The sequence below is a fragment of the Podarcis raffonei genome, chromosome 17 (genome assembly GCF_027172205.1).
Source record: "Podarcis raffonei isolate rPodRaf1 chromosome 17, rPodRaf1.pri, whole genome shotgun sequence".
In the NCBI taxonomy this organism is placed as follows: domain Eukaryota; kingdom Metazoa; phylum Chordata; class Lepidosauria; order Squamata; family Lacertidae; genus Podarcis; species Podarcis raffonei.
The window spans coordinates 3,176,546-3,201,002 of record NC_070618.1 but is presented as its reverse complement, the minus strand read 5'-3'; the positions used below and the strand labels follow the sequence as shown (position 1 = coordinate 3,201,002).

The following is a 24,457-nucleotide window of genomic DNA, read 5'->3' as shown; positions in this document are numbered from 1 at the left end:
ACGTGAAGCCTCCGAAGCGCAGCCTGGTCGACCCCTCTCACTCTCCATGCTTCAGGGATAGCCGCCTGAAGCCTTCGGAGTGCAGCGCGAGTACCTACTGCGTTCTGGAGTCTTCAGTTCCTTGCTCTCCTGGCTTCAGGAAAAGGAACCCGAAGCCTACGGAGCACAGCGGGAACTCGTGCTGCTCTCCAAATCCATCCCGCTCGCTGTCTTGGCTTGTGCTATAGCCGTGCGCAACCCCTCCGGCAGGGAGAGGTTGCGCGTGGCTAAAGAGGAAGCCAAGACAGCCAGCGGGATGGATCCCGTGCGCAGTCTTGGCTTCTTTGCTCTTTGGGGCTGGGGGGGGGGACCCGGGCTTCCCCCGGCAGCCCCAGCAGCTCTGGGAGAAGCGGACAGGCTGCGCTCAGCCTGTCCGCTGCTCTTTGGGGCTGGGGAGGGGGGAATAAGATTTTTTTTCTTGATTTCCCCCTCTAAAAACTAGGTGCGCCTTATGATCCGGTGCACCTTATGGAGCGGAAAATATGGTAAATCTGCCCCCTACTTACAGGGTTGCAGCCAATGAATGCCAAGGCGCTGTGACAACCGACAAGCACACGGGAGATTATTTTTAATTACATTAGAATGTGTTTGGTTACCGTTATTTGATAAAGGGAAGAATCTTCAGCTTGCAGGCCCGTCGGTCAGACAGGTGCAAACTGAAGGTGACCCACTGTGGATTTGAGCTGGTGCACTGCTTCAGTTCTGTAAGGCAAAAGAAGTGAGTGCAGAGCAAGGGCCGGGTGGTTCACGGGCAGAGCAACTGCTTGGCATGCAGAAGGCACTAGGTACAACGTGCAGCAATTCTAGGGAGGGGTGTGGGATAGGCTCCTGTCTGAAAGCTTTGGAGAGCTGCTGCCCGATGCAAAGGAAGGTGCCAGGCAGCTTGCCTTAGGCAGGTATACAGAAGAGGGAATGAGGGCAGGCACACCTTTTTTCAGCCCTCCACGGCAAGCTGCCTCTGCTGCTGAAATTCTGCCTGAAATTCTGAGAGCCAGTGTGGTGTAGTGGTTAAGAGCGGTAGACTCGTAATCTGGTGAACCGGGTTCGCTTCCCCGCTCCTCCACATGCAGTTGCTGGGTGACCTTGGGCCAGGCACACTTCTTTGAAGTCTCTCAGCCCCACTCACCTCACAGAGTGTTTGTTGTGGGGGAGGAAGGGAAAGGAGAATGTTGGCCGCTTTGAGACTCCTTCGGGTAGTGATAAAGGTAAAGGTAAAGGGACCCCAGACCATTAGGTCCAGTCGTGACCGACTCTGGGGTTGCGGCGCTCATCTCGCTTTATTGGCTGAGGGAGCCGGCGTACAGCTTCCGGGTCATGTGGCCAGCATGACTAAGCCTCTTCTGGCGAACCAGAGCAGTGCACGGAAACGCCGTTTACCTTCCCACTGGAGCGGTACCTATTTATCTACTTGCACTTGGATGTGCTTTCGAACTGCTAGGTTGGCAGGAGGGTAGTGATAAAGTGGGATATCAAATCCAAACTCCTCTTCTTCTTTTGTGCCGCTGTTAAAGGCAAAGAACCCATGCGGATCGCCATGATCACCCCAAAATGTGACTTGTCCTTCTTTTGTTCTGTGGCTCCAGCTGCCCCCTACAGAGACCTGCCAGGCTCTCTCTCGGCTCCGATGTCGGCAGCGCATCAGCTCCAAGCCATGCATGCACAGTCAGCAGAGCTCCAGCGCCTGGCCCTGGAACAGCAGCAGTGGCTGCACGCTCACCACCCTCTGCACGGAGTGCCGCTCCCGACCCAGGAGGATTACTACAGGTGAGAGGCTTCTTTGTGGGGGGGGGGGAACAAGTTTGGTTTTGCGCTAGCACAAAGGGACCAGTAAGGATCCCAAGAGCAGAATTGTTAAGAAGCTGCCTGTTCCCAGACACAACAGCTTCCAATCTTCTCCTTCATATAGGTTTCCAAAGTGTGTTTCAGTGTTTTGAAAGTCCTTCCTGTTGCCACAGGGCCCTAGTGATACTGAGGACGTTTACAGTGGAATATGAATAATATGCCACTTTGGACAACTTCCAACAAGTACAGGCCTCAGTCCTGTATATCTAAAGGAGCGTCTCCAACCCCATCATTCTACCCGGACACTGAGGTCCAGCGCCAAGGGCCTTCTGGCGGTTCCCTCACTGCCAAGTTACAGGGAACCAGGCAGAGGGCCTTCTAGGTAGTGGCACCCGCCCTGTGGAACACCCTCCCACCAGATGTCAAAGAGAACAACAACTACTAGACTTTTAGAAGACATCTGAAGGCAGCCCTGTTTAGGGAAGCTTTTAATGTTTGATTCATTACTGTATTTTAATATTTTGTTGAAAGCCACCCAGAGTGGCTGGGGAAGCCCAGCTGGATGGGCAGGGTATAAATAATAAATTATTATTATTATTATTATTATTATTATTATTATTATTATTAAGCATAATAATAAATAATCGAACATTAAAAACTTCCCTATACAGGGCTGCCTTCAGATGTCTTCTAAGAGTCAGGTAGTTGTTTATTTCCTTGACATCTGATGGGAGGGGCATTCCACAGGGCGGGTGCCACTACCGAGAAGGCCCTCTGCCTGGTTCCCTGTAACTTCCCATCTTGCAGTGGGGGAACCACCAGAAGGCCCTCAGCGCTGGATCTCTGTGCCTGCGCTGGACGATGGAGTGGAAACGCTCCTTCAGGTATGCAGGGCCAAGGCCATTTAGGGCTTTTAAAGGTCAGCCCCAACCCTTTGAATTGTGCTCGGAAACATACTGGGAGCCAATGTGGATCTTTTAGGACTGGTGTTTTATAGTCCTGGCAGCCACTCCCAGTCACCGGTCCAGCTGCCGCATTCTGGACTAGTTTCTGGGTCACCTTCAAAGGTAGCCTCACATAGAGTGCATTGCACTAGTCCATGCGGGAGATAACCACAGCATGTATCACTCTGGCAGGACAGTGCGCCAGCTGGTAGGGTGTCAGCCGGCGTACCAGATGGAGCTGGTAGACAGCTGCCCTGGACACAGAAGAAGGCTGCTAATGGAAAGCAACAAGATTGCCTTGAAATGAGCAAAATAAAAGGTGCACGTTTGTGGTGTTTTGTTCACTCTTTCTTCTCTGTTCCCACCCTTGCTCTTCTCCCCAGTCACCTGAAAAAAGAAAGCGACAAGCCCCTCTAAGCAGATCCCATTCCCCATGGCGACGTCATTGACCTTCTTGCTGCTGCTGCTGCTGCTTCTGAAAGAGAGGAAGAGAGGAAGATTTGACAACCAAACCCTGGAAGCTGCACAGTGACACAACTTCTAATGTCGTTTAATGGGAGAGGGACGAAAGCAGGCTGACCCCTGGCGGGAGGGGGGGTGGCGAAAGGGGAAGGACAAGCGGGGCGCCAAACACCAGGCAAGGATTTCGAACCTATGGCTAAATGTGCCCTTGTATCCTGTAAGCAAAGGTATATAAACCATCGTGCATCTATTTTTCTGCCCTCCCCACCCCCTGCAATCCTCGGGCAAATTGCGGCCAGTCAGCAGGAACTTCGAAAGGCATGGGGGAGTCTCCCAAAGTCCCCTTCCGCCATGCCTTGACGCAGGAGAGAGTCCAGAAGACTCGCGGGACGTTTCAAGAAGGCATGGCCACGTTCTTGCTCAGCCCCCCCGAGAGACAGGGGCCGAGCCGAGAGGTGCAAAGCACCACAGGACTGTTCCAAGAGGGCAGCTGCCGTTTTTCTTCGTATCCATGCCTAGAGGGAAGGAGCGCTGGCGAGCTGTGGGACTGTTTGAAGGATGGCAACTGCCCGTTCCCCTCCCGTCTCGTGGGGGTGAGGAGGGCGGAGGTGGATGCAGCCGAGTGACGAAAAAAAGCACGTTTGGGACTTTCCACGATGGCAGCTGCCCCTTTCCCCCTCCACCCCCTTCCAGTTGATGTACTTTTAACTCATGCACATTCTGTTAGACGTGGCGGTTTTGCGTAGCAATTTGTGGTTCCTTGATCTCCCCGTGTGTGTGTCTAATCTCACGGTTGTATATCTTGATCTGTCCTCATATATATTTACATAAGAACATTAAAAGATGCCCAACTATGGGAGGAGAATCTCCCTACACACCCAATTTCCCCCTCACACATTCTAATGGTTTTTATATAAAGGGCGCTCTTAAAAGTGTGGGGCGGGGGGGGGGAGGGGGAGAGAAAGAAACTAGCAAAGCAACAACAACAAAAAAGAAGCGTACTGGAAACTGTTCTGCTCTGTTCGTTTTCTGCACGCCCCGCGGGGGCTATTATTACCAAGAGGATAAGATTTTTGAAACCACATCCCCTGCTATTTTGTTGCAAAGTGTGGAAGTGGAACAGGACACTGCCGGAAACAGGATCTGTTGCTCTGGATTAGAGTGGGGTGGTGGTGTTATTCTGAAGCTCTCCTTTCTCCAGAGCTCTGCAGTTCAGTGTCTCCTGACGTGTGCTTTGGGCAAGTGGCTGGATGAACCCAGTTCCTCCTTGCAAACTACCACGATGGAATCTTTAGTTAGGTTTTCATACTGCTCTTCCAGTAGCAAACAGAATGTTGGTTTGTGCTTGCATTAGTGGAATCCCCAGCATCAGGTTTTGGCAGTGTAGGTAGGGGACGTTTTTTCCGCTGCTCTCGCTTCACTTTACACCCCTGGTGATAGGTAAAGGTAAAGGGACCCCTGACCATGAGGTCCAGTCGTGGCCGACTCTGGGGTTGTGGCGCTCATCTTGCTTTATTGGCCGAGGGAGCCGGTGTACAGCTTCCGGGTCATGTGGCCAGAATGACTAAGCCGCTTCTGGCGAAACAGAGCAGCGCACAGAAATGCCGTTTACCTTCCCGCCGGAGCGGTACCTATTTATCTACTTGCACTTTGATGTGCTTTTGAACTGCTAGGTGGGCAGGAGCAGGGACCGAGCAACGGGAGCTCACCCCGTCGCGAGGATTCGAACCGCCGACCTTCTGATCGGCAAATCCTAGGCTCTATGGTTTAACCCACAGCGCCACCCATGTCCCTAGGATCAACTATTAAAAAGATTGGGTTCACCAGGCATACCTTCTGTGCAGTGGAGGAATGCACCAGTGCATATACTTGTGTATGATAATGTGACGGATCCACAGGCGCAATTCATTTCTATTCTTTTCTGGGGATGAAATGCATAAACCGTTCTCACCCACAGCACCCTTACTTGCACAAAGGTTTATGCACGTGGAAGGGAGGAGTACACAACGCCCACCTTCAACTTTAATACGGACAAACCTGCCAGTTTAAAAACTTCTGAGTAATATTCAGCTAACTTAATTACAGCTCATCCACACTTTTGCTTGGCCGTATTTTGATCGGATTATGCACCAATTAATTCCTGTGGGTCCAAGAGTTTCCTTTACTGTTCCACGGCTCTGCCTTGCAAAAATCCGATCTTGCCCCCTGAACTGAAGCAAGACCTCTCTTCGGATTGTCCATGCGTCTGATAAGATCCGATTCAGTGAGTGAGATCGGATTTTTGCAAGACACAGGCATAGAGCATCGAGAATAGCTATTGGGCGTGGGGAAATTCATCGGTACACAATGCAATAAAAATGTAGGTTTTGCAAAAGTGTGAGTGAGTCCTTAGAGCAGATCCATTGAATTAATTAACATGATAAAAAGTTAAGTGCATTCATTTCAATGGATCGTCTGAGTAAAAGATGCATTTGACCAAATCTCATCTCTTACTTGCTTAAATCGGCAGCTCATAGCTGAGCGTGTGACGCATCTTGCTACAATGTGCATAAAAAGCAAGTTACAAAGGTTATCAAATACCAAATCAACAAGTGTCTTAATTTTAGCGGCCTTTGAGCTTGGCCCTCCTCTTACTCCCCTCCCACCCCCCACTATTGACCCTTGGTGGGTGGCAAGAATGGATGTTTCAACAGCAGCACTCTTCATAGTGAGCATATGTCCATTGGGGAGGTGTGTGGGCACACGGCACAGACAAGGACATTAGGTACACCAGCAACAGCCAAAATAACCAGCTGCCTGCTGGCATCCACCCCGAAAAGTGGACCAAACAACTTTCAATGTGGTTTGTGGGGGAACTTCTGAGTAAGAACAAGAGGCTGTCCTATGAGCCAGGTCTGCATCCAAAGGGTTCATCCACACTTCTCTTTATTCCACATCTTCTGCGTGTCTCTCTGCTTTCTAGGCACTGGTTGGAGAGGCTTTTCAACCCACTGCTCACCACTGAATTGGAACAAGCATCAATTCACAGAAAACCCAGTCAATGTCTGTTACGATTCAGCCATAAATGGCTGGTTTTCCCGGAGGGAAATGAAAAGGCTCTTGGACAAGCAGAGGGTGCTTTCACAGCCTTGCAAGACGACTTGCTTCCTTTTCGTAGACTAAAAGCCGCAGAATTGTAGAGTTGGAAGGGACCACAAGGATCATCTAACCTGCAGGTCCCCAGATGTTGTTGGACCACAACTCCCATCATTCCTGAGCTCTGGCCTTGCTGGCTAGGGGTGATGGGAGTTGTAGTCCAACAACATCTTGGGACCTACAGGTTGAGAACCGCTGATTCTAGTCTGACCTGCTACAATGAAGGATCCCCCCCAAGTAGGACTTGAACCCACGACCCTGGAATTAAGAGCCTCATGCTCTACCAACTGAGCTATCCCAGGAACTTCAACCTAAGTGGTGAAAGGTGATGTAGGTACTGCACTGTGATGCACACTAGCATGATAGCTTTTGCATTTATGGTTGTTTTCAGATGCAGGGCATCAAACTTGGAGCAACCGTTCAAAAACCTCCAGTGAAACCCTAAGGATTTAGCTATTCCCTTTTTCCGTGGCACCCCATTATGAAGAAGCCCTGTGGCTTTAAAAACCATCTCTCTTCCGCTTTGAGATTCCAAACCTATATTCCAGCTCCTCCCTTGGGATCCGTCAACTGGCAGGGGCATGGACCTTAAGTCACTGTGTCCAGTGGAAGCCATAACTTTTAGCATATGAGCTCTACGGTGCCCAAAGCTTCATTTTCAAGGGTAAATCTAAATTCTGCAGAAAATGGGGTTGCTTTTCCCACCGCTGTTGACGCTTTGCGTTGCGCCGCAAGCAGGGATTACTGGTCACTGTCGCCTAAACCGTATTCTGTTCTCGGTGGACAAACATCAAGCAATTTCTTTTTGTTGCTCCTAGTGATTCCTGGTCTCTTTGGATTTGTCCAGCAGGCTTTCTGCTGCAGCTGCGGAGAGCCACCCTAAAGCTGATCAAACTGCAGATTACAAAAGCCATTATGTGTTCTTACGCGTGGGTACAAGTCCTGTCCTCGTGAACAAATCATACCTGAGCCAAAGAACCTCGGAACATGCATTGTTTTTAGAGCAAATGCACTCGGGGTGCTATTAGTCACCAGAGTTAACTTATTTTCTAGCCCAATGGACCTGAAGCATCTCTTTAGCATATCTTCCTATTTAAGTCAATGAGGACTGGAAGGGCTTGATTTCACCCAGATCATGTCCCTTTGTATTGGCAGTACAACCAAGAGCTGCATCTCTCTTGTCTCCTATAATAATACTTTATCATTTATACCCCGCCCATCTGGCCGGGCCTCCCCAGCCACTCTGGGCGGCCTCCAACAGAATATTAAATGCAATAATCTATTAAACATTAAAAGCTTCCCTAAACAGGGCTGCCTTCAGATGTCTTCTAAAAGTCTGGTAGTTGTTTATTTCTTTGACATCTGGTGGGAGGGCGTTCCACAGGGCGGGTGCCACTACTGAGAAGACCCTCTGCCTGGTTCCTTATAACTTGGCTTCTCGCAGCGAGGGAACTGCCAGAAGGCCCTCGGAGCTGGACCTCAGTTTCCGGGCAGAACGATGGGGGTGGAGACGCTCCTTCAGGTATATTGGGCCAAGGCCGTTTAGGGCTTTAAAGGTCAGCGCCAACACTTTGAATTGTGCTCCTATAAATGAGATCAGACTGGAATTGAGGATTTTCAATTGTTGGGGCACCGGGGGGGGGGGACTTTTAAACAATACTGATCAGTAAGTCGGCCTCTTGCTTTAAAATTCACCATGTGGGGCTCTAACAGATCTGTGGGTCATGGAGTGCAAGAACCCCGTGACAACCCATAACCGGCATGCAGCCAAAATGACACGCTCTATATATCCTGAGGAGGAAGACGAGGGAGCAAAACAGCAGGGCGGCAGACCATCAAGCAAACCCTGCAGGATCAGGCCACAGGAGCACTTGCTGTGCAACCCATTTGATTGACTGCGCGACTGACTGTATTTCTCTGCTGCTTTTCATTCAAATGAATTCCTACATTGCAGGGGGTTGGACTGGATGACCTTTGAGGGTCCCTTTCTAACTCTACAATTCTATGAATCCCAAGGCGGCTCACAAGCAATAAACAACAGTAACATAATAGAGAGAAACAGAACAGCGCAAGAAAGGCATAAAACCAGGGCCAGATTTATGTATACGCTAGGCAAGCTATAGTTTAGGGCGCCACTCTCTTGGGGGCCCCCAAAAAATTCAAAGGGAATAAAACTGGATGTACATTTCCAAAATATAAGTTAAAAAACAAATAAAATATAACCTACATACAGCAACAGTGTTTTGTGTTGTGTAGGCTCCTATGATGTAAGTAATGGGCCCCGCCTGCTCCCTAAAAGATCACTGGTTTGCTCATTTCTATATATAGGGTGCCTACATTCTGCATGTGCAAATGGCTTTGGATACCTATTAGGTCCCTAAATTACCATAGAGCATATACTCAACAGAAAAAACAGCGACAATTTGTTGTTGGCAAAGGACAGCTGGACATATAAAGGGCTCCATTACCTTCAGTAGCTTAGGGCCTCATCAAACCTAAATCCGGCCCTGCATAAATCATACAAAATAATTAACCAATCATTACAAAAAACAATCATCTATAAAGCGCTATGAACAAAGCAGCAACTAAAAAAATAAAATCCTATACGTCACTATTACAGCGAAAGAGAAGAAATCATATTGCAGGATTCACAAATCAATTGGCCATTTATTAGAATCTGTGAAACAACGAAACAGCAGCTAAAGGGAACCAGCCAAGCGCTGCTTTCCCCCCCCAAAACAATCTGCAGCTAGACTGCCCCTGCACGGGGAGGTTCCCTTCAGCTTTCAAGTGACGTCATCGCCGGAGCGGGGCGTTTCCAACCCGCTTTGCAGCGCGGAAGTGGGAAGGCGGGTCCACACGTTCCGGGGCGGGGAGGGATGCTTTGCAAGGCAGCTGCTGTGTCTTCCCGGCGGGGCGGAGGAGGAAGACGCGCGGCTGCTCCTCCCGGCGCCTGAGCAGGGCGCGCAGCCAGCAGCGGAGGGAGCCCCGGCGCCGCCGCCCGCTCCGATCTCCCGGGACTCCTCTTCGCCGCCAGCGCCTCTCCTCTCTTCGGCCGCCGCATGTCCAGCCTGCAGCGCCCCGTGGCCGCCTCGGCCCAGGCCCAGCCCGTCTCCCTAACAGCCGAGCAAGCCAAAGGTGAGAGGAGCACCCGCATCGGGGGCGAAATCCACCTCCCTTGTAGATGAAATAATAAGGATGATGATGATGATGATGATGATGATGATGATGATGATGATGATAGTTGTTTTTTCCTTCCAGTAGCACCTTAAAGACCAACTAAGTTAGTTCTTGGTATGAGCTTTCGTGTGCATGCACACGAAAGCTCATACCAAGAACTAACTTAGTTGGTCTTTAAGGTGCTACTGGAAGGAAAAAAATTTTTTGTTTTGTTTGACTATGGCAGACCAACACGGCTACCTTTCTGTAACTGATAATAGTTGTTGTTGCTGTTTAGTCGTTTCTTCCCGCAATCTTAATTCCGGCTTGGGATTCATCCAGCCCAGCCTTTCGCATGATGAATTCTGCATATAAGTTAAATAAGCAGGGAGACAATATACAGCCTTGTCGTACTCCTGTCCCAATTTTGAACCAATCAGTTGTTCCATATCCAGTTCTACCTGTAGCTTCTTGTCCCACATAGAGATTTCTCAGGAGACAGATGAGGTGATCAGGCACTCCCATTTCTTTAAGAACTTGCCATAGTTTGTTGTGGTCGACACAGTCAAAGGCTTTAGCTTGAACTACAGTATTTGTTGTTGTTGTTGTTTAGTCCCTTAGTCATGTCCGACTCTTTGTGCCCCCCTGGAGCAGAGCACGCCAGGCACTCCTGTCTTCCACTGCCTCCCGCAGTTTGGTCAAACTCATGCTGGTAGCTTCGAGAACACTGTCCAGCCATCTCGTCCTCTGTCGTCCCCTTCTCCTTGTGCCCTCCATCTTTCCCAACTCAGGGTCTTTTCCAGCGAGTCTTCTCTTCTCCTGAGGTGGCCAAAGTCTTGGAGCCTCAGCTTCAGGATCTGTCCTTCCAGTGAGCACTCAGGGCTGATTTCCTTCAGAATGGAGAGGTTTGATCTTCTTGCAGTCCATGGGACTCTCAAGAGTCTCCTCCAGCACCAGAATTCAAAAGCATCCATTCTTTGGCGATCAGCCTTCTTGATGGTCCAGCTCTCACTTCCATACATCACTACTGGGAAAACCAGAGCTTGAACTATACGACCTTTGTTGGCAAGGTGATGTCTCTGCTTTTTAAGATGCTGTCTAGGTTTGTCATTGCTTTTCTCCCAAGAAGCAGGCGTCTTTTAATTTCGTGGCTGCTGTCACCATCTGCAGTGATCATGGAGCCCAAGAAAGTACAATCTCTCACTGCCTCCATTTCTTCCCCTTCTATTTGCCAGGAGGTGATGGGACCAGTGGCCATGATCTTTGTTTTTTTGATGTTGAGCTTCAGACCATATTTTGTGCTCTCCTCTTTCACCCTCATTAAAAGGTTCTTTAATTCCTCCTCACTTTCTACCATCAAGGTTGTGTCATCTCCATATCTGAGGTTGTTGATATTTCTTCCGGCAATCTTAATTCCGGTTTGGGATTCATCCAGCCCAGCTTTTTGCATAATAATAATATATAAAATAAAAATTACCCCACCAGGAGAGAAGCTAAGGTTGTCATCTCTTTCCGGAGTGATGGAGCTGGGATGATGAGCATTAGGGGGGGTTGGACTAGATGACCCTGGTGACCCCTTCCATCCCTGGGATTCTGAGATTTGCTGTCTCAAACATTTGCTCATTTCTGGAAACAGATGCCGCTTTCACCGAACCTTAATCTCAGATGCTGCTGTGTTGCATCAGTGGGAAGGGCAAGAAATGCGCTCTGTACGTGATCAGAGGCACTTCGGCCAGTGGCTTTTGCTCCAGTCATAGGAACCAACTCTTAGGGGCCAAGGGGTCTTCAGCCCCACCAGAAATAAAATATCTCTGGGAGCGGGAGCCCAAAGTTGATGGGCATTGCCATTCAAATGGTGTGTGTGCACCATGACATGTGATGGATTATGTGGGGCGGGACTTACCTGCCCCCCACATTATTTTATTCAAGTTGGCACCCCTCGTTCCAATTGCTGAGCTTAAATCAGGGGTGAGCAATGTGAAAAGGACACGGAAGTGTATCTGGCAAAGAGGATGGGTAGGCAAGGACAAAACAGGTGATTCTCAGTTTATGCAGCGATACCTCTTCTCCAGGGGAAAGAAAGTAATCACAAAATGGAAATAGTTAAATGATATAATTGCATCGCACTTTGTGGGGAAGTGTGGCCCTAAGCTTGGCTGAGGGAAAGTGGGAATCATCCTGATGAAAGAAAAATATTGGTGGCTGAGTTGTTTGTTTTCTGCAGAGCTGGACCGATATTATCATTGATATTGGGGCTCTTTAATAAAGTTAGCTTATAATAATAATAAGAACAACATATACACTGCTTTAGAATTTTCAAACCAGTAAGAGCATCACACTAATGGCCCTTCCTAGGCAGATGTGATGTTTTTAGTAGTGGAGGCTTCCTGAAAATAATTTCGAAATCTCCTGAAAAAAGGCTTCTGCCATGCATTGATTAAAATATAGCAGGGCCAGTCAGGGGTCAGATTAAATTCCTTTGTGGAACACATTTGTGGACTGCAAATTGGCTCTCTCTGTTGCACAGAAGCAGAGTTTTTCAGACTTGGAAACTTGGTTCTATGGAAACTTATTAGGGGTGTTTAATGAGAAGATCACAGTCGAGCTTTCCTGAAGGACGGTATGTGCACCAACACAACACATTCAGATGTTGGCCTGTGGATATGTGTTACTCTAGACGTTTTCTCTCTTGGTGGACCCAGCATGAGCATAAGAAAGCATTCTGCTTTTACTCGGGAGCAGTTGCTGCTTTAGCAGAATCAAATGGTAAAGCTGTAAAGTGCATTGCACCATTGTAGGCTCAAGGTTGACTGTTTGTGGTACTCCCTTCATGAACAAATAAATCTGTGTACATGCAAAACAAGCATCTCTGGAGGAAGGATTCGGCTTGGCATTGTCCCTGATACGCTTTAATATGGATGTGTGTGTTTATGTATGACCAGGGCCTGAGTGTGCACTCTCAAAACACTCGCCGGAATCCTCTGCTACACACAGGGGTTCCATGTCTGATGTGCTTACAAGGAAAGGATTACCTGAAAGCTACACAATTGAAAGCCATTGCACGAAAGACTAGTGTAAAACTGAATGTTGTGTTAACCGTGGTTTTCCAGTGAGACGGAGGGGTTGGGGTTTTGCCACGGTTCCTGTCAGTTCTCTCTTGAACTGGACTGTTTAGTTGCAGAGTGTCTTCTGTGAAATAAGGGACGATGGTGCTGGTTCCTCGTTTTAATCTTCCTTATTCCAGGAACTTGGCATCGCCTTCACTGGAAACCTTTTCTCAGAGAGCCTCACTGCAAGGCTGTTGCGTGTAGGTAACTCATCCCAGGAAATTTGAGACGAGGGTGAGATTTGATCCTCGTGGATAAAATATTAGCAGGTGGAGGCGTGCTCCTGCCTCGGAGGTGCCGAATTCTGCCCAACATTGGGAGGGTCCGCTGCCCCGGCGAGGTCTGCTGCCATAGCAGCAAGGCCCACCGTGGCAAGGCCTGGCCCTCAAGACTGGGGTGGCACAAACCTGTACCAACAGACTTTGTGGGCACTTGAAGACACCTCAGCCCTATAGAGTCAGTGCCTATGGCTTGCATGTTCCACTTGCTGTGTGTATGGTTCGCCAGGGTTTTTGTTTATATAATGATTTTTTTTTTGAGTTTTCCATATTTATCATATTCACATTTTGTTATATAATTCTATAACCTGATGCATTACTCAGACCGATCATCGACCTCCTTCCCTCCTTCTTTCTGACTTCCGAACATCTTTACCAAATTCTTAGCATTTCTATAACCACTTTTTTACCTTCTGTCTTCTTTTAATATTTCACCTCATTATATATAAATCAGTTCCTTATATTCACATTACAGAACATTTCAATTCAAACCTACAAACGTTTTCAGATGTTTACAATTTTCTTTCGTATAAAATATAATTTTGCTCCAGTCCTTTTGAAACAGTTCATCACGCTGATTCCGGATTTCCCCCATCAACTTTGCCAACTCTGCGTATTCCACCATCTTGACCTGCCATTCTCCCAATCTTGGGAATCTCGCAGGTTTGTGATTGCTTAGTGGCAACAGTCCTTCTGCTTCCTTCCTCAGTGGTTCTGGCTGAAGTGATCAAGGCATTTGGTGCGCCGGAAAACGCCCAGCGCATGGAGGAGGCGAGGGACAACGCCTGCAATGACATGGGGAAGATGCTCCAGTTCCTGCTGCCTGTGGCTACCCAGATCCAGCAGGATGTGATCAAAGCCTATGGGTTCAGCAATGATGGGGAAGGTGAGTTCAAAGTGCTGAAGTGGAGGGGCTAGACTGACTCACGATCCTTGTGGGGTGACACAAACGCAAGCTGCGTCCCATCATTTTGGACTCACAGCTGTCCATGGAGGCGCAGGTTAATTCTGTGTCCAGGGCAGCTGTCTACCAGCTCCATCTGGTACGTAGGCTGAGACCCTACCTGCCTGCAGACTGTCTCTCCAGAGTGGTGCATGCTCTGGTTACTGCAGTGCGCTCTACATGGGGCTACCTTTGAAGATGACCGGAAACTGCAATTAATCCAGAATGCGGCAGCTAGACTGGTGACTGGGACTGGCCGCCGGGACCACATAACACTGGTCCTGAGAGATCTGCATTGGCTCCCAGTACGTTTCCGAGCACAATTCAAAGTGTTGGTGCTGACCTTTAAAGACCTAAACGGCCTTACTCCTGTATACCTGAAGGAGCTTCTCCATCCCCATCGTCCAGCCTAGACACTTAGATCCAGCGCCGAGGGCCTTCTGGCGGGTCCCTCATTGCAAGAAGTGAGGTTATAGGGAACCAGGCAGAGGGCCTTCTCGGTAGTGGCGCCCGCCCTGTGGAACGCCCTCCCTTCAGATGTGAAGGAAATAAGCAGCTATCTTCTTTTTAAAAGACATCTGAAGGCAGCCCTGTTTAGGGAAGTTTTTAATATTTAATGCTGTATTGTTTTTAACACTTGATTGGAAGCTGCCCAGAGTGGCTGGGGAAACTCAGCCAGATGGGCGGGGTATAAATACTACATCATTATTATTATTATTATTATTATTATTATTATTATTATTATTATTATTATTATTATTATTATCTGACCATGGACACAGCTAGAAGATTAAGCCTGAGGAAATGGATATTGTCAAAGTTTGATATGCTTAAAGGGAACTTCATAACATGCAGAATCAGGAGACTCCCCAAATGTTTGTGTGGATTGTGAAGTTTGAATAGAATTCTGGGGTTAAAGGAGATTATAGAATTTACCCCTTTTAATTATAGTGTTGTGAATGCATAAAGGCAAGATTAACAAGTTGCACTGGAGGAAATACGATTTAAAAATTGTGATTTACGGTATATATTGATAGATGAAGGAAGAATAACTCCACTTGAATAACTGGGGAAATGTTATAGTTAAACAAAAGTCTAAGCAGGGATCGAAACCTGTCCAGCAGGTGGAAATTGAGAAAGGATGGGAAATTGATAGAAATTAGGAAAAGGTATGTTATTGTGAGAGCAGCAAAGGAGGGAGAGAAAAGAAACATATGGAAAGGGGTGGGAAGTCAACTTTTAAATTTGTTTTTAATTTTAATTAATTTGTTAAAATTTTTGAAAATCAGTTTAAAAAAGGAATTGGCAAAAAAAGGAAGGTGCCCCATTGATTGCTCAGCTGAGCCAAAAGAGGTTTCCTTGCTTGTCAAGCAATGTTGGGGAGCATTGTAGTAAAAGCAATAAGAAGTTAGTGTTCTGGTGGATAAATTGGATTTCACTTTATCCTCCTTTTTTCCCTAGGAGTCCTAAAGTTTGCCCGATTGATAAAATCGTACGAGTCTCAGGATCCCGAGATTGCAAGCATGTCTGGGAAGCTAAAATCCATGTTCCTGCCTCCAATGACATTGCCCCCCCATGGGACTGGGGCAGGGGGTGTGGCAGCATCATGAAGCAGGCAACTTCTGCCGCCTTTTCCTGTCTAAATTATGCTGCTGCCCCTGCGGCAGTGTTAACTTGATTCTTGGACATCATCTTCTTTCCGTTGTCATGAGAGATGTTTTTGACTTCTGTGAGCAGTCCTTGTTTTGCATCATATATTATGTATTTTTTGTGCTCGTGAATAAATTTTGCTTGTTTGTAAATTATCTCCCTGCATATTTCTGACGGAGTCCTGCCCCATGATGGGAGAAGAGGTTTGGTTAATGCGCTCCATTCCTGTTCTCTTGACACACACATACAACCTGGAATCCTCATAAAATCAGTCGGCTCTGTCCTGAGAAGGAGAATAAGCACATTGTTATCTAGGCTCACTTATTGGGCTATCAAAATTGTTAAAACGATATCCCAGTCTGGATAAGTAAAATTTGGTGCACACATAGTTAATCTTCTGAAATTGAGGATACAAAACGTAGTTCTTCAAAGCATGCTGGAAAACTGATTTTTTTGCATGCTGCTAAACTGATTTTTTATTTTTTTTAAAAAAAGGTAAAGGACCCCTGACAGTTAAGTCCAGTCGTGAACGACTTTGGGTTTGCGGTGCTCATCTCACTTTACTGGCCAAGGGAGCCGGCGTTTGTCCGCAGACAGTTTTTCCAGGTCCTGTGGCCAGCATGACTAAGCCGCTTCTGGCGAAACCAGAGCAGCACACGGAAACGCCATTTACCTTCCCGCCAGAGTGGTACCTATTTATCTACTTGCACTTTGATGTGCTTTCGAACTGCTAGGTGGGCAGGAGCAGGGACCGAGCAACGGGAGCTCACCCCATCGCGGGGATTAAAACCGCCGACCTTCTGATCAGCAAGCCCAAGGCTCAGTGGTTTAGACCACAGCGCCACCCTTTTCCGTTACAAAACTGATTACCAGGCCAAAAAAGGGGAGGGGAGTAATGATTTGTTCATGTCTCCCTAGAAATAATTTTACCTCATGAATAATTTTATTTTGGGAGTTCTCCTACCATAGCAATAGTTCGAGGGGATTCCGGAGATCAGATTACTCTGCAATACCTTTTACCGAAAGCTGCAGTAGTGCTTCTAAACATTTGGGACGGCCAAAACCAAAGAGCGTAAGAGCGTAAGGACTACAAACTCATTGGTTTCCTGATGATGGTGGCAAGAATGATTGTTTGAATTATTCCTTTCCGGCAGCATTTTGAGGGAACCACTGTTGGGGCCTAGTATTCTAATGTTTGGGTTTTGGTTTGGCTCAAAAGCTGCACCTGCTCAGGAAAGAAATAAAAAAAGGACAAGTTTTATTCCATATGGGAAGACCTTACTATGTTTCAAATAGGACAGGAGGAGTTCCAGAAGGTCGCAGCATGGCATCTGTGCTTTTGTGGAATGGGCAGTGAAACAATGATGGAATGATGCTGTAAGAAGGAGCATAAGTTTATGAGCAATAGTTTTTCATGTTTTGCATACAACTTTTCCTGTTTACTCATTTTGGTAAGATTTGTTTGCAGTTCTGCAGTTTTGAAAATTAACAAAAACTAATTTTAAAATGAATGAATTCACTGGACATTAGAGGGCAGCATCCCAAACAAATTGGATTGTGGGAGTTGCACGTCTCTCACACACATAAATCACCCTTGGTGGGAGAAGACAGAGGTTGCCACAGCAGTCAGAAATGTATCAATGCTTCCAGAATGAATCCTGAATATACACACAAGCATATAAAGAGGGATAATAATGATTCAAGAACAAGGAAAAGCTGTTATGACACTTTCCTATGAGGCAGAACACTGAAATTTAAGGGTGTATGTAACCCAAGGCACCCTGATGATTAGAAATGTATAGAAACAGGACAGTTGGCACAGGATATGAAATTTGCCTTGTATCCAAAGGCAGTTCTCCATCATGTCCACCCACACAGTGGGGCAAATCCTGGCCCATGGGAGCTCCATTATCGCTTCACGCACTTCAATCAGCTTACGATAAGGGCAAATTTCCGCTAGCAATCGGGAACATTTATTAATATTTGCAGATTGCAATCTGTATCTGATAATATGCCAACTGCTTACTCACTTCAGATAAGGTTATGGTTTTTTTTTTAAAGATCTTGTATGAACTGGAAGATAGTTATTATGTACAAGAGCAACTTTTGTTTGTTGAGCATTTCTTCCAACGGCATGGCCATTACTTGTTATGCTACATCGTACAAAAATAAATCCCCGTAGCACCTTTGAGAGACGGGGGACCTGCATTACCCAGTAACTTCCTGAATGACCAGGGCAACAGGAGGAACAGACAAGTCACATTCTTGAAATATTTGCTATAGTCTGTAGTGATCAATGCTATAGGCAAAGGTAAAGGGACCCCTGACCATTAGGTCCAGTTGTGACCGACTCTGGGGTTGCGGCGCTCATCTCGCTTTATTGACCGAGGGAGCCGGCGTACAGCTTCCGGGTCATGTGGCCAGCATGACTAAGCCGCTTCTGGCAAACCAGAGCAGCACACGGAAACGCCATTTACCTTCCTGCTGGAGTGGTACCTATTTATCTACTTGCACTTTGACATGCTTTTCAGCTGCTAGGTTGGCAGGAGCAGGGACCGAGCAACGGGAGCTCACTTCGTCGCGGGGATTCGAACCACCGACCTTCTGATCGGCAAGTCCTAGGCTCTGTGGTTTAACCCACAGCACCACCCGCGTCCCTGATGGTCAGTGCTATATAATGACATAAATCAATGTTTGTAAGATATGAAGGAACAAGAAATATTGCCTCCATTCAAGGCGGCTCCTTTGGGTGCCCTGCTTTCTGAAGAGCAGAATCCTTTGTACGGGGGGAAATGCAGTACTATACGGAAATCAAATCCTCCATTACACAGACAGGGAAGATGTGAGTGACCGTGCGCTTCGTAATTCTAACATAAAGGATGCTAAAATGGCTCCTTTTGTCATTGGTTGTTGCTTATGAGTGGCTCTGCACTTTGCTTTGGAATAGCTCCAAACAGGATTTAATGCTCACGGAGGTAATGAAACCTATTATGTGTGTCTGACAGCCAAATTACACGTGAGGTGAGAGATCCAGTCACAGAGCTGGACATCTTTCAAATTCATGAAAAACAATTCTCTTCCCTTTCTAAAATCTGGGCAAAAAAACAGGGAAAGGGTTTAACCCAGGGGTCAGCAAAGTTTTTCACTGCCCCTCAGACCTTGTGGGGGGCTGGACTATATTTTGAGGTGGGAAAAATGAATGAATTCCTATGCCCCACAAATAACCCAAAGATGCATTTTAAATAAAAGGACACATTCTACTCATGTAAAAACACGCTGATTCCCGGACCGTCCACAGGCTGGATTTAGAAGGCGATTGGGCCTGATCCAGCCCCCGGGCCTTAGTTTGCCTACCCATGGGTTAACCCTTACTTCCTTCACTGTTTCTCTGACTTAAGTCCCGTCCCGTCCCCCCCACCCCCGCTTGCCTTAGAGTTGACATTGGGCATGAAGAGGATAAGGGCAAGGGGCTACTTGTTCGTCTCTACCCCCTGCAGTTAATAGTAGCTTTGAGGGTTGTTGTTTAGTTGTTTAGTCGTGTCCGACTCTTCGTGACCCCCTGGACCAGAGCACACCAGGCACTCCTGTCTTCCACTGCCTCCCGCAGTTTGGTCAAACTCATGCTGGTAGCTTCGAGAACACTATGCAACCATCTTGTCCTCTGCCGTCCTCCTTGTGCCCTCCATCTTTCCCAACATCAGGGTCTTTTCCAGGGAGTCTTCTCTTCTCATGAGGTGGCCAAAGTATTGGAGTCTCAGCTTCAGGATCTGTCCTTCCAGTGAGCACTCAGGGCTGATTTCCTTCAGAATTGAGAGGTTTGATCTTCTTGCAGTCCATGGGACTCTCAAGAGTCTCCTCCAGCACCAGAATTCAAAAGCATCAATTCTTCGGCGATCAGCCTTCTTTACAGTCCAGCTCTCACTTCCATACATCACTACTCGGAAAACCAGAGCTTTAACTGTACTGACCTTTGAGGGAGAGGTACTTAAATCCATAAAGTGCAAGGGGAAGTGTTCAAACTGGATGTCCCTAGAAGCAGATGTGGAAGATTATGGGAGACCTTATCGCTGTCATTTGCATCTTGGTCCTGTGCTGTACCATTTCAGTTTCACTCTACAAGTGGTGCCTTCCATAAGGGAATGCTTCTCCATCACAATTTTAAAAAAATATCCCCGCATCTAGAAAACTACCCATCAAGGAGAAGTGCTCCAGCCTAACTTTCTTTTGAACATGCTTAGTTTCCTTTGCACAAGGAAGTTGTCCGTGTATGTTCAGCGTTCCATCACAGGGCGTCCAAAATAGCACAAACCAGATTCCAGTTTGCCACTTTGGCGACAATGGAATCCCAATAAACACTTTTTTGAAAAACGATCTCTAGGCCTCTTAGGCACCCTTTGATAGTGCTTGTGTACAGAAGCTTTGCCGGAGGATCGATATTCAAACTGGCGAAGGAGAAGAAGGCTTGTGTGAGAAACGAGCGCATTTGTATAAACCACCAACAGCGGCCCCTGAGTTTTGAAAAAGCGGCAGACATCTGTGCTGAGGCTAAAACAGAAAGCTGCATGGGAAAAAAAGATGAGTGGCATTTGACAGAGGTATCTGGCTCAGAGATGAACCTGTTTTTGCTCTCGGTGTCTCTGTTGCAAATTGCTTGCAGATCCACCCAGTCAGGGCCTCCGCAGAAGGTGGGTGGGGGGTGGAGCAAACAGGCGGTCCCTCCTCTAGTTACCTGCTCAGGTTCAGCCTCCCCCCCCCCCGCCCTTACACACTCCCTTGTGTATTTATTAACTATAGCTCAGGGAGACATTCGCCAGGGGAAAGAATGGAGCCTTTTGTGCTTAGAACAGCCATCTGAACTGGGGCTTCCTCCTGCTTCTGCTATATCCATGTTACTAAGGAAGGGGCTTCTTGCCCGGGCAGGTAAACGTGAGTTCTGGGCCTTTTCTGTTTGGATTTAATGTGGGTGCCCCAGGGAAAGTTTGCTTTGCTCTGGGCCTCCAGTTTTGGTCCCAGTAACTGTAGCAAAAATTAGGAGCATATATCGTTCTCTCTTAAAGCAGATATTGGTAATGTCAGAACGCACACATTGGATTTTTTTACACATCTGGTGGCAATGCAATGTTCTACAAATCTGTTTGGGAAGATGTATCAATGTGATTGAGAGTTGGGATGTAGCGACTTTTACATTCACCCACCCCCGTAGCTTCTCGGACTGGTTAAAGAAACTGCAAAAAGGAAGAACGGTAAAATTGGTGTGGTTAGATTGTGAGGGGGTGTTTAAATGGTTGTAACAAAAAACAGAAGCGTCAGGTGAAGAATGAATGATCTGGACTGTGACAGTAATGTGCAAATAAATTAGTTATACTGAGAGATACAGCCAGCTCTTGAATTCTTAGAAAACAAGAGAATTTTTTTATAATCTACACATAGATAAGTCTCAGGAAAATTCACACTTGTTGTTAAAACTGTAATGTAGCCAGCATGCCAAAGAGTACATGAACAGAGCATTTGCATTGTAAACAAATTTTCTACATATTTTTGCTATTTAGATTTTTTGTTATTTTCTCATGTTACACATTGTCAAAGAGCAGTGAAACAAACAAAACTGTCCCTTGCCCCCCCCAGAAGAAGTGAAAAAAGACTGCTGTGAGGCGAACACCCCTTGGAACAACACAATTTATGTACTTTCGTTATTCCTTTCTTAAAATTTAGAAGTCTTCTACCTTGTCTTTCCTCGTGTAGTTTAAGGTGGCAAAAAAGTAAAATAAAAAAATAAGATGGTAACACTTACCAGGGAGTAAGTTCCATTGAACTTAAGGGGTCTTACTTCAGAGTAGATATACACAGCAATTGTACAATATTAGTTTCATATATATTTTTTAAAATTACAGGAGGCTGATTTCTGTATTATTGATGTTATGTGAGCTGCCTTTGTGCTCACTGAATATTGTATATATTGTTTCTAGGTATTCTTTCCTTTCTTTCCAGAAGGGCTGTAGGCCGTGGTACCTTGTTTTCTCAAGCTTTCTTCGGGGGGGACCTCTGAGGTCCTGATGCCATCCTGCAGGTATGTCTCTCTCCCATCAGGGATTCGAAACTTTTGCCTAGCAGAGTTGAGGAACCTAATTGATCACTGAAGAATTATATGTGTGAAGAAAAACATAAACTGCCTATAAGGAAACGGAATCTGGAAGTTTAGTTAACCTTCTAGATTATGGGCACCATAAGCTTTGATGTTGGGGGGCTATGCTGACCACACATTTTAGCAGAACAGAAAGGCAGTCTTTCAATATCCAACTCTACATGCTTATTTCCAATTAGATAATTTATGACACATAACCATCAAAGTGGGCAATGATGCCTTTAGGATAGGGTTTATTGCTTTTGTTTTTCGGTTGGTGGGTGTTTTCACTCTTAAAACCCGAATCGACTCTGGGCAGATGCAATCGCTGTGCATTCAGTATCTACTGACTAGTACCGTTGTACTTTGGAAGTCGAACAGAATCCGTTCTGGAAGTCCGTTCGACTTTCAAAACGTTCGGAAACCAACACGCGGCTTCTGATTAGCTGCAGGAAGCCGCGGAAGCCTGATCGGATGTTCGGCTTCCAAAAATAGTTCGCAAACTGGAACAGTCACTTCCGGGTTTGCAGCGTTCAAGAGCCAAAACATTCGAGAACTAAGCTGTTTGACAATCAAGGTACAAGTGTACAGTACTTACTTTTAGGATTCAATAGGATAGAATTCAAAGCATCACAGCTCAATGTTCAATGATTTGCATAATCCATACCCTCCAACATTTCTCCAATGAAAATAGGGACATCCTATTCCATAATAATAATAATAATAATAATAATAATAATAATAATAATGTTATAATTTATACCCCACCGATCTGACAGGGTTGCCCCAGTCACTCTAGGAGGTTTCCAACATATATAAAAACATAATAAAATATTAAACGTTAAAAAACTTCCCTAAACAGGGCTTCCTTCAGGTGTCTTCTCATGGTTGTACAGTGGTACCTCGGGTTAAGTACTTAATTCGTTCGGGAGGTCCGTTCTTAACCTGAAACTGTTCTTAACCTGAAGCACCACTTTAGCTAATGGGGCCTCCTGCTGCCGCTGCGCCGCAGGAGCCCGATTTCTGTTCTTATCCTGAAGCAAAATTCTTAACCTGAAGCACTATTTCTGGCTTAGTGGAGTGTGTAACCTGAAGCGTATGTAACCTGAAGCATATGTAACCTGAAGCGTATGTAACCAGAGGTACCACTGTATAGTTACTTATACCCTCCGATGAAAACAGGGATGCCCGACCATATCCTCCAACATTTCTCCAACGAAAATAGGGATGTCCTAAGGAGAAACAGGACATTCCAGGAAAATGAGGAAACTTGGAGCGTCTGCATAATCCCATCCAGCCCCAAATTTATTTTCAATTACTTCAGTTTCTTTCTGCTTGCCTTGAAATGCTATAGCATTTCATCAAACGTCAGTTTGTTGTGATGGGAATGGAGATGGCTTGTGGATGGATTTCCCCTTTCCTCTTTTTCTGTCTAAACTCTGTTGGATGGAAAATACAGCTAGTGGATCTGGACATGGGATTGGTGGCAGTTTAAATTATTGTAAGGGTAGTGATAAGGCACCTGAAACCAATATCCGAACGGTCTACTATCTGTTAGGGATCTCCAGCCTTTTTGAACCAGTGGGCACATTTCGCATTTTGAGAGTGCCAGTCACAAAATGGCTGCCACGATGGGCTTGGCATAACACGAAACTATTTTTACAGAGTTGCCATATTTCAGAGAGTGAAAATCTGGACACAAAAGCTGGTTTTGAGGAGGGGGGTGGGTCAAAGTTGTTGAGCTTTGCAAACAACTTGAAGTTTCTCACTCTTTTTTTAGGAAATTCACAAAATAAATAAATAGATTTTCTGGAGATTCCCCCCGGGTGCTTGAGGGGTGGTTTTTTTGCCCAGGGTGAGGTATAAATATAACAACAACAACAACTTATTACTATTACTACTGAAGAAGGCCACGGTACAATTTTAGCAAAACGACAGCAACATGACCTCCAACATTTCTGATGAAAAAAGGACATCCTATTCAATAATAATAATAATAATAATAATAATAATAATAATAATACCTCGTCCACCTGACTGGGTTGCCCCAACATATATAAAAACAAAATAAAACATTAAACATTAAAAAATGTCCCTATACAGGGCTGCCTTCAGATGTCTTCTAGAGGTTGTATAGTTACTTATCACCTTGGCTCGGGAGTCACATAACTTCATACCCTCCCCAACATTTCTCCAATGAAAATAGGGACATCCTAAGGAAAAGTTGGACATTCTGGGATCAAATCAGAAACCAGGACGGCTGTCCCTGGAAAATAGTGACACTCAGAGGGCTTGCAGCACTTCCACCTTAAAGAGTAACAATTTTTAATGGCATAGGCTTTCTTGGGCTAGAGTCCCCTTCATCAGAAACATCATTCTCACTAATCTAGGAAGCCTATGCAATGAGAGGTTGTTGCTGCTGCTATAACTAAGCCGTATATAAATTTTGTGAAAGAAATATAAATACATAATTTCCAGAAAGAACGTCTCCTCTCTGCCTGCCACACACAACAGCAGGTAACAGGACTAGGTCTTCTTCGTCTGGGTCTGCAGAGAAACAGAGCCCATTTGTAGTCACCACGGTGCTTTGACCTAATTTATCTATTTTCTTGCTCTCTTGTTCTGTGTTCCTCCTCTATATAACAAAAAGTGTATTCACTTAGAAGAAGAAAGTGGTGATGGATTTGCTGCTTCTGGTGCAACCCATCTTAGATGTGGTCAAGATCCAGTCTTTTTTTTTTTTTAAATATTTTTATTAAACCGTTTTTAAAACCATACAAACAAAACATACATAAACAAACAAACAAAAGACAGAAACAAAACAAAAAACAAGTACC

General features: G+C 46.1%; 3 protein-coding genes and 1 non-coding gene across 9 annotated transcripts in view; all 4 read left to right on the top strand.

Annotated features, from left to right (window-relative positions):
* The window catches only part of ATN1 (atrophin 1), a 32,208-nt gene extending 28,099 nt beyond the window's left edge, over nucleotides 1-4,109 (top strand). For 3 of the 4 annotated variants that reach the window (XM_053371685.1, XM_053371684.1, XM_053371686.1), the window contains 2 exons: nucleotides 1,623-1,803; nucleotides 3,149-4,109. In XM_053371685.1, the coding sequence (XP_053227660.1) occupies nucleotides 1,623-1,803; nucleotides 3,149-3,182 (215 nt within the window). In that variant the 3' untranslated portion in view covers nucleotides 3,183-4,109. Of the gene's footprint in view, nucleotides 1-530; nucleotides 578-1,622; nucleotides 1,804-3,148 lie in introns of those variants that run through there. The other variant, XM_053371687.1, reaches the window with a different exon arrangement.
* Nucleotides 4,110-7,177: 3,068 nt separating this feature from the next.
* LOC128405480 (U7 small nuclear RNA) lies at nucleotides 7,178-7,241 on the top strand. The gene has a single exon (XR_008328312.1). It is a non-coding gene; the product is annotated as a U7 small nuclear RNA (small nuclear RNA).
* A 1,964-nt stretch (nucleotides 7,242-9,205) lies between these two features.
* On the top strand, nucleotides 9,206-15,651 carry C17H12orf57 (chromosome 17 C12orf57 homolog). Its single transcript, XM_053371723.1, has 3 exons — nucleotides 9,206-9,500; nucleotides 13,616-13,792; nucleotides 15,311-15,651. Exons 1-3 carry the CDS (start codon nucleotides 9,425-9,427, stop codon nucleotides 15,457-15,459), a joined length of 402 nt encoding a protein of 133 aa, XP_053227698.1. The 5' UTR covers nucleotides 9,206-9,424; the 3' UTR covers nucleotides 15,460-15,651.
* Nucleotides 15,652-20,258: 4,607 nt separating this feature from the next.
* PTPN6 (protein tyrosine phosphatase non-receptor type 6) overlaps nucleotides 20,259-24,457 on the top strand; it is a 40,005-nt gene continuing 35,806 nt past the window's right edge. The window contains exons 1-2 of one of the 3 annotated variants that reach the window (XM_053370286.1): nucleotides 20,259-20,419; nucleotides 21,488-21,566. In XM_053370286.1, the coding sequence (XP_053226261.1) occupies nucleotides 21,553-21,566 (14 nt within the window). In that variant the 5' untranslated portion in view covers nucleotides 20,259-20,419; nucleotides 21,488-21,552. Of the gene's footprint in view, nucleotides 20,426-21,487; nucleotides 21,567-24,457 lie in introns of those variants that run through there. The other 2 variants (XM_053370287.1, XM_053370288.1) reach the window with 2 other exon arrangements.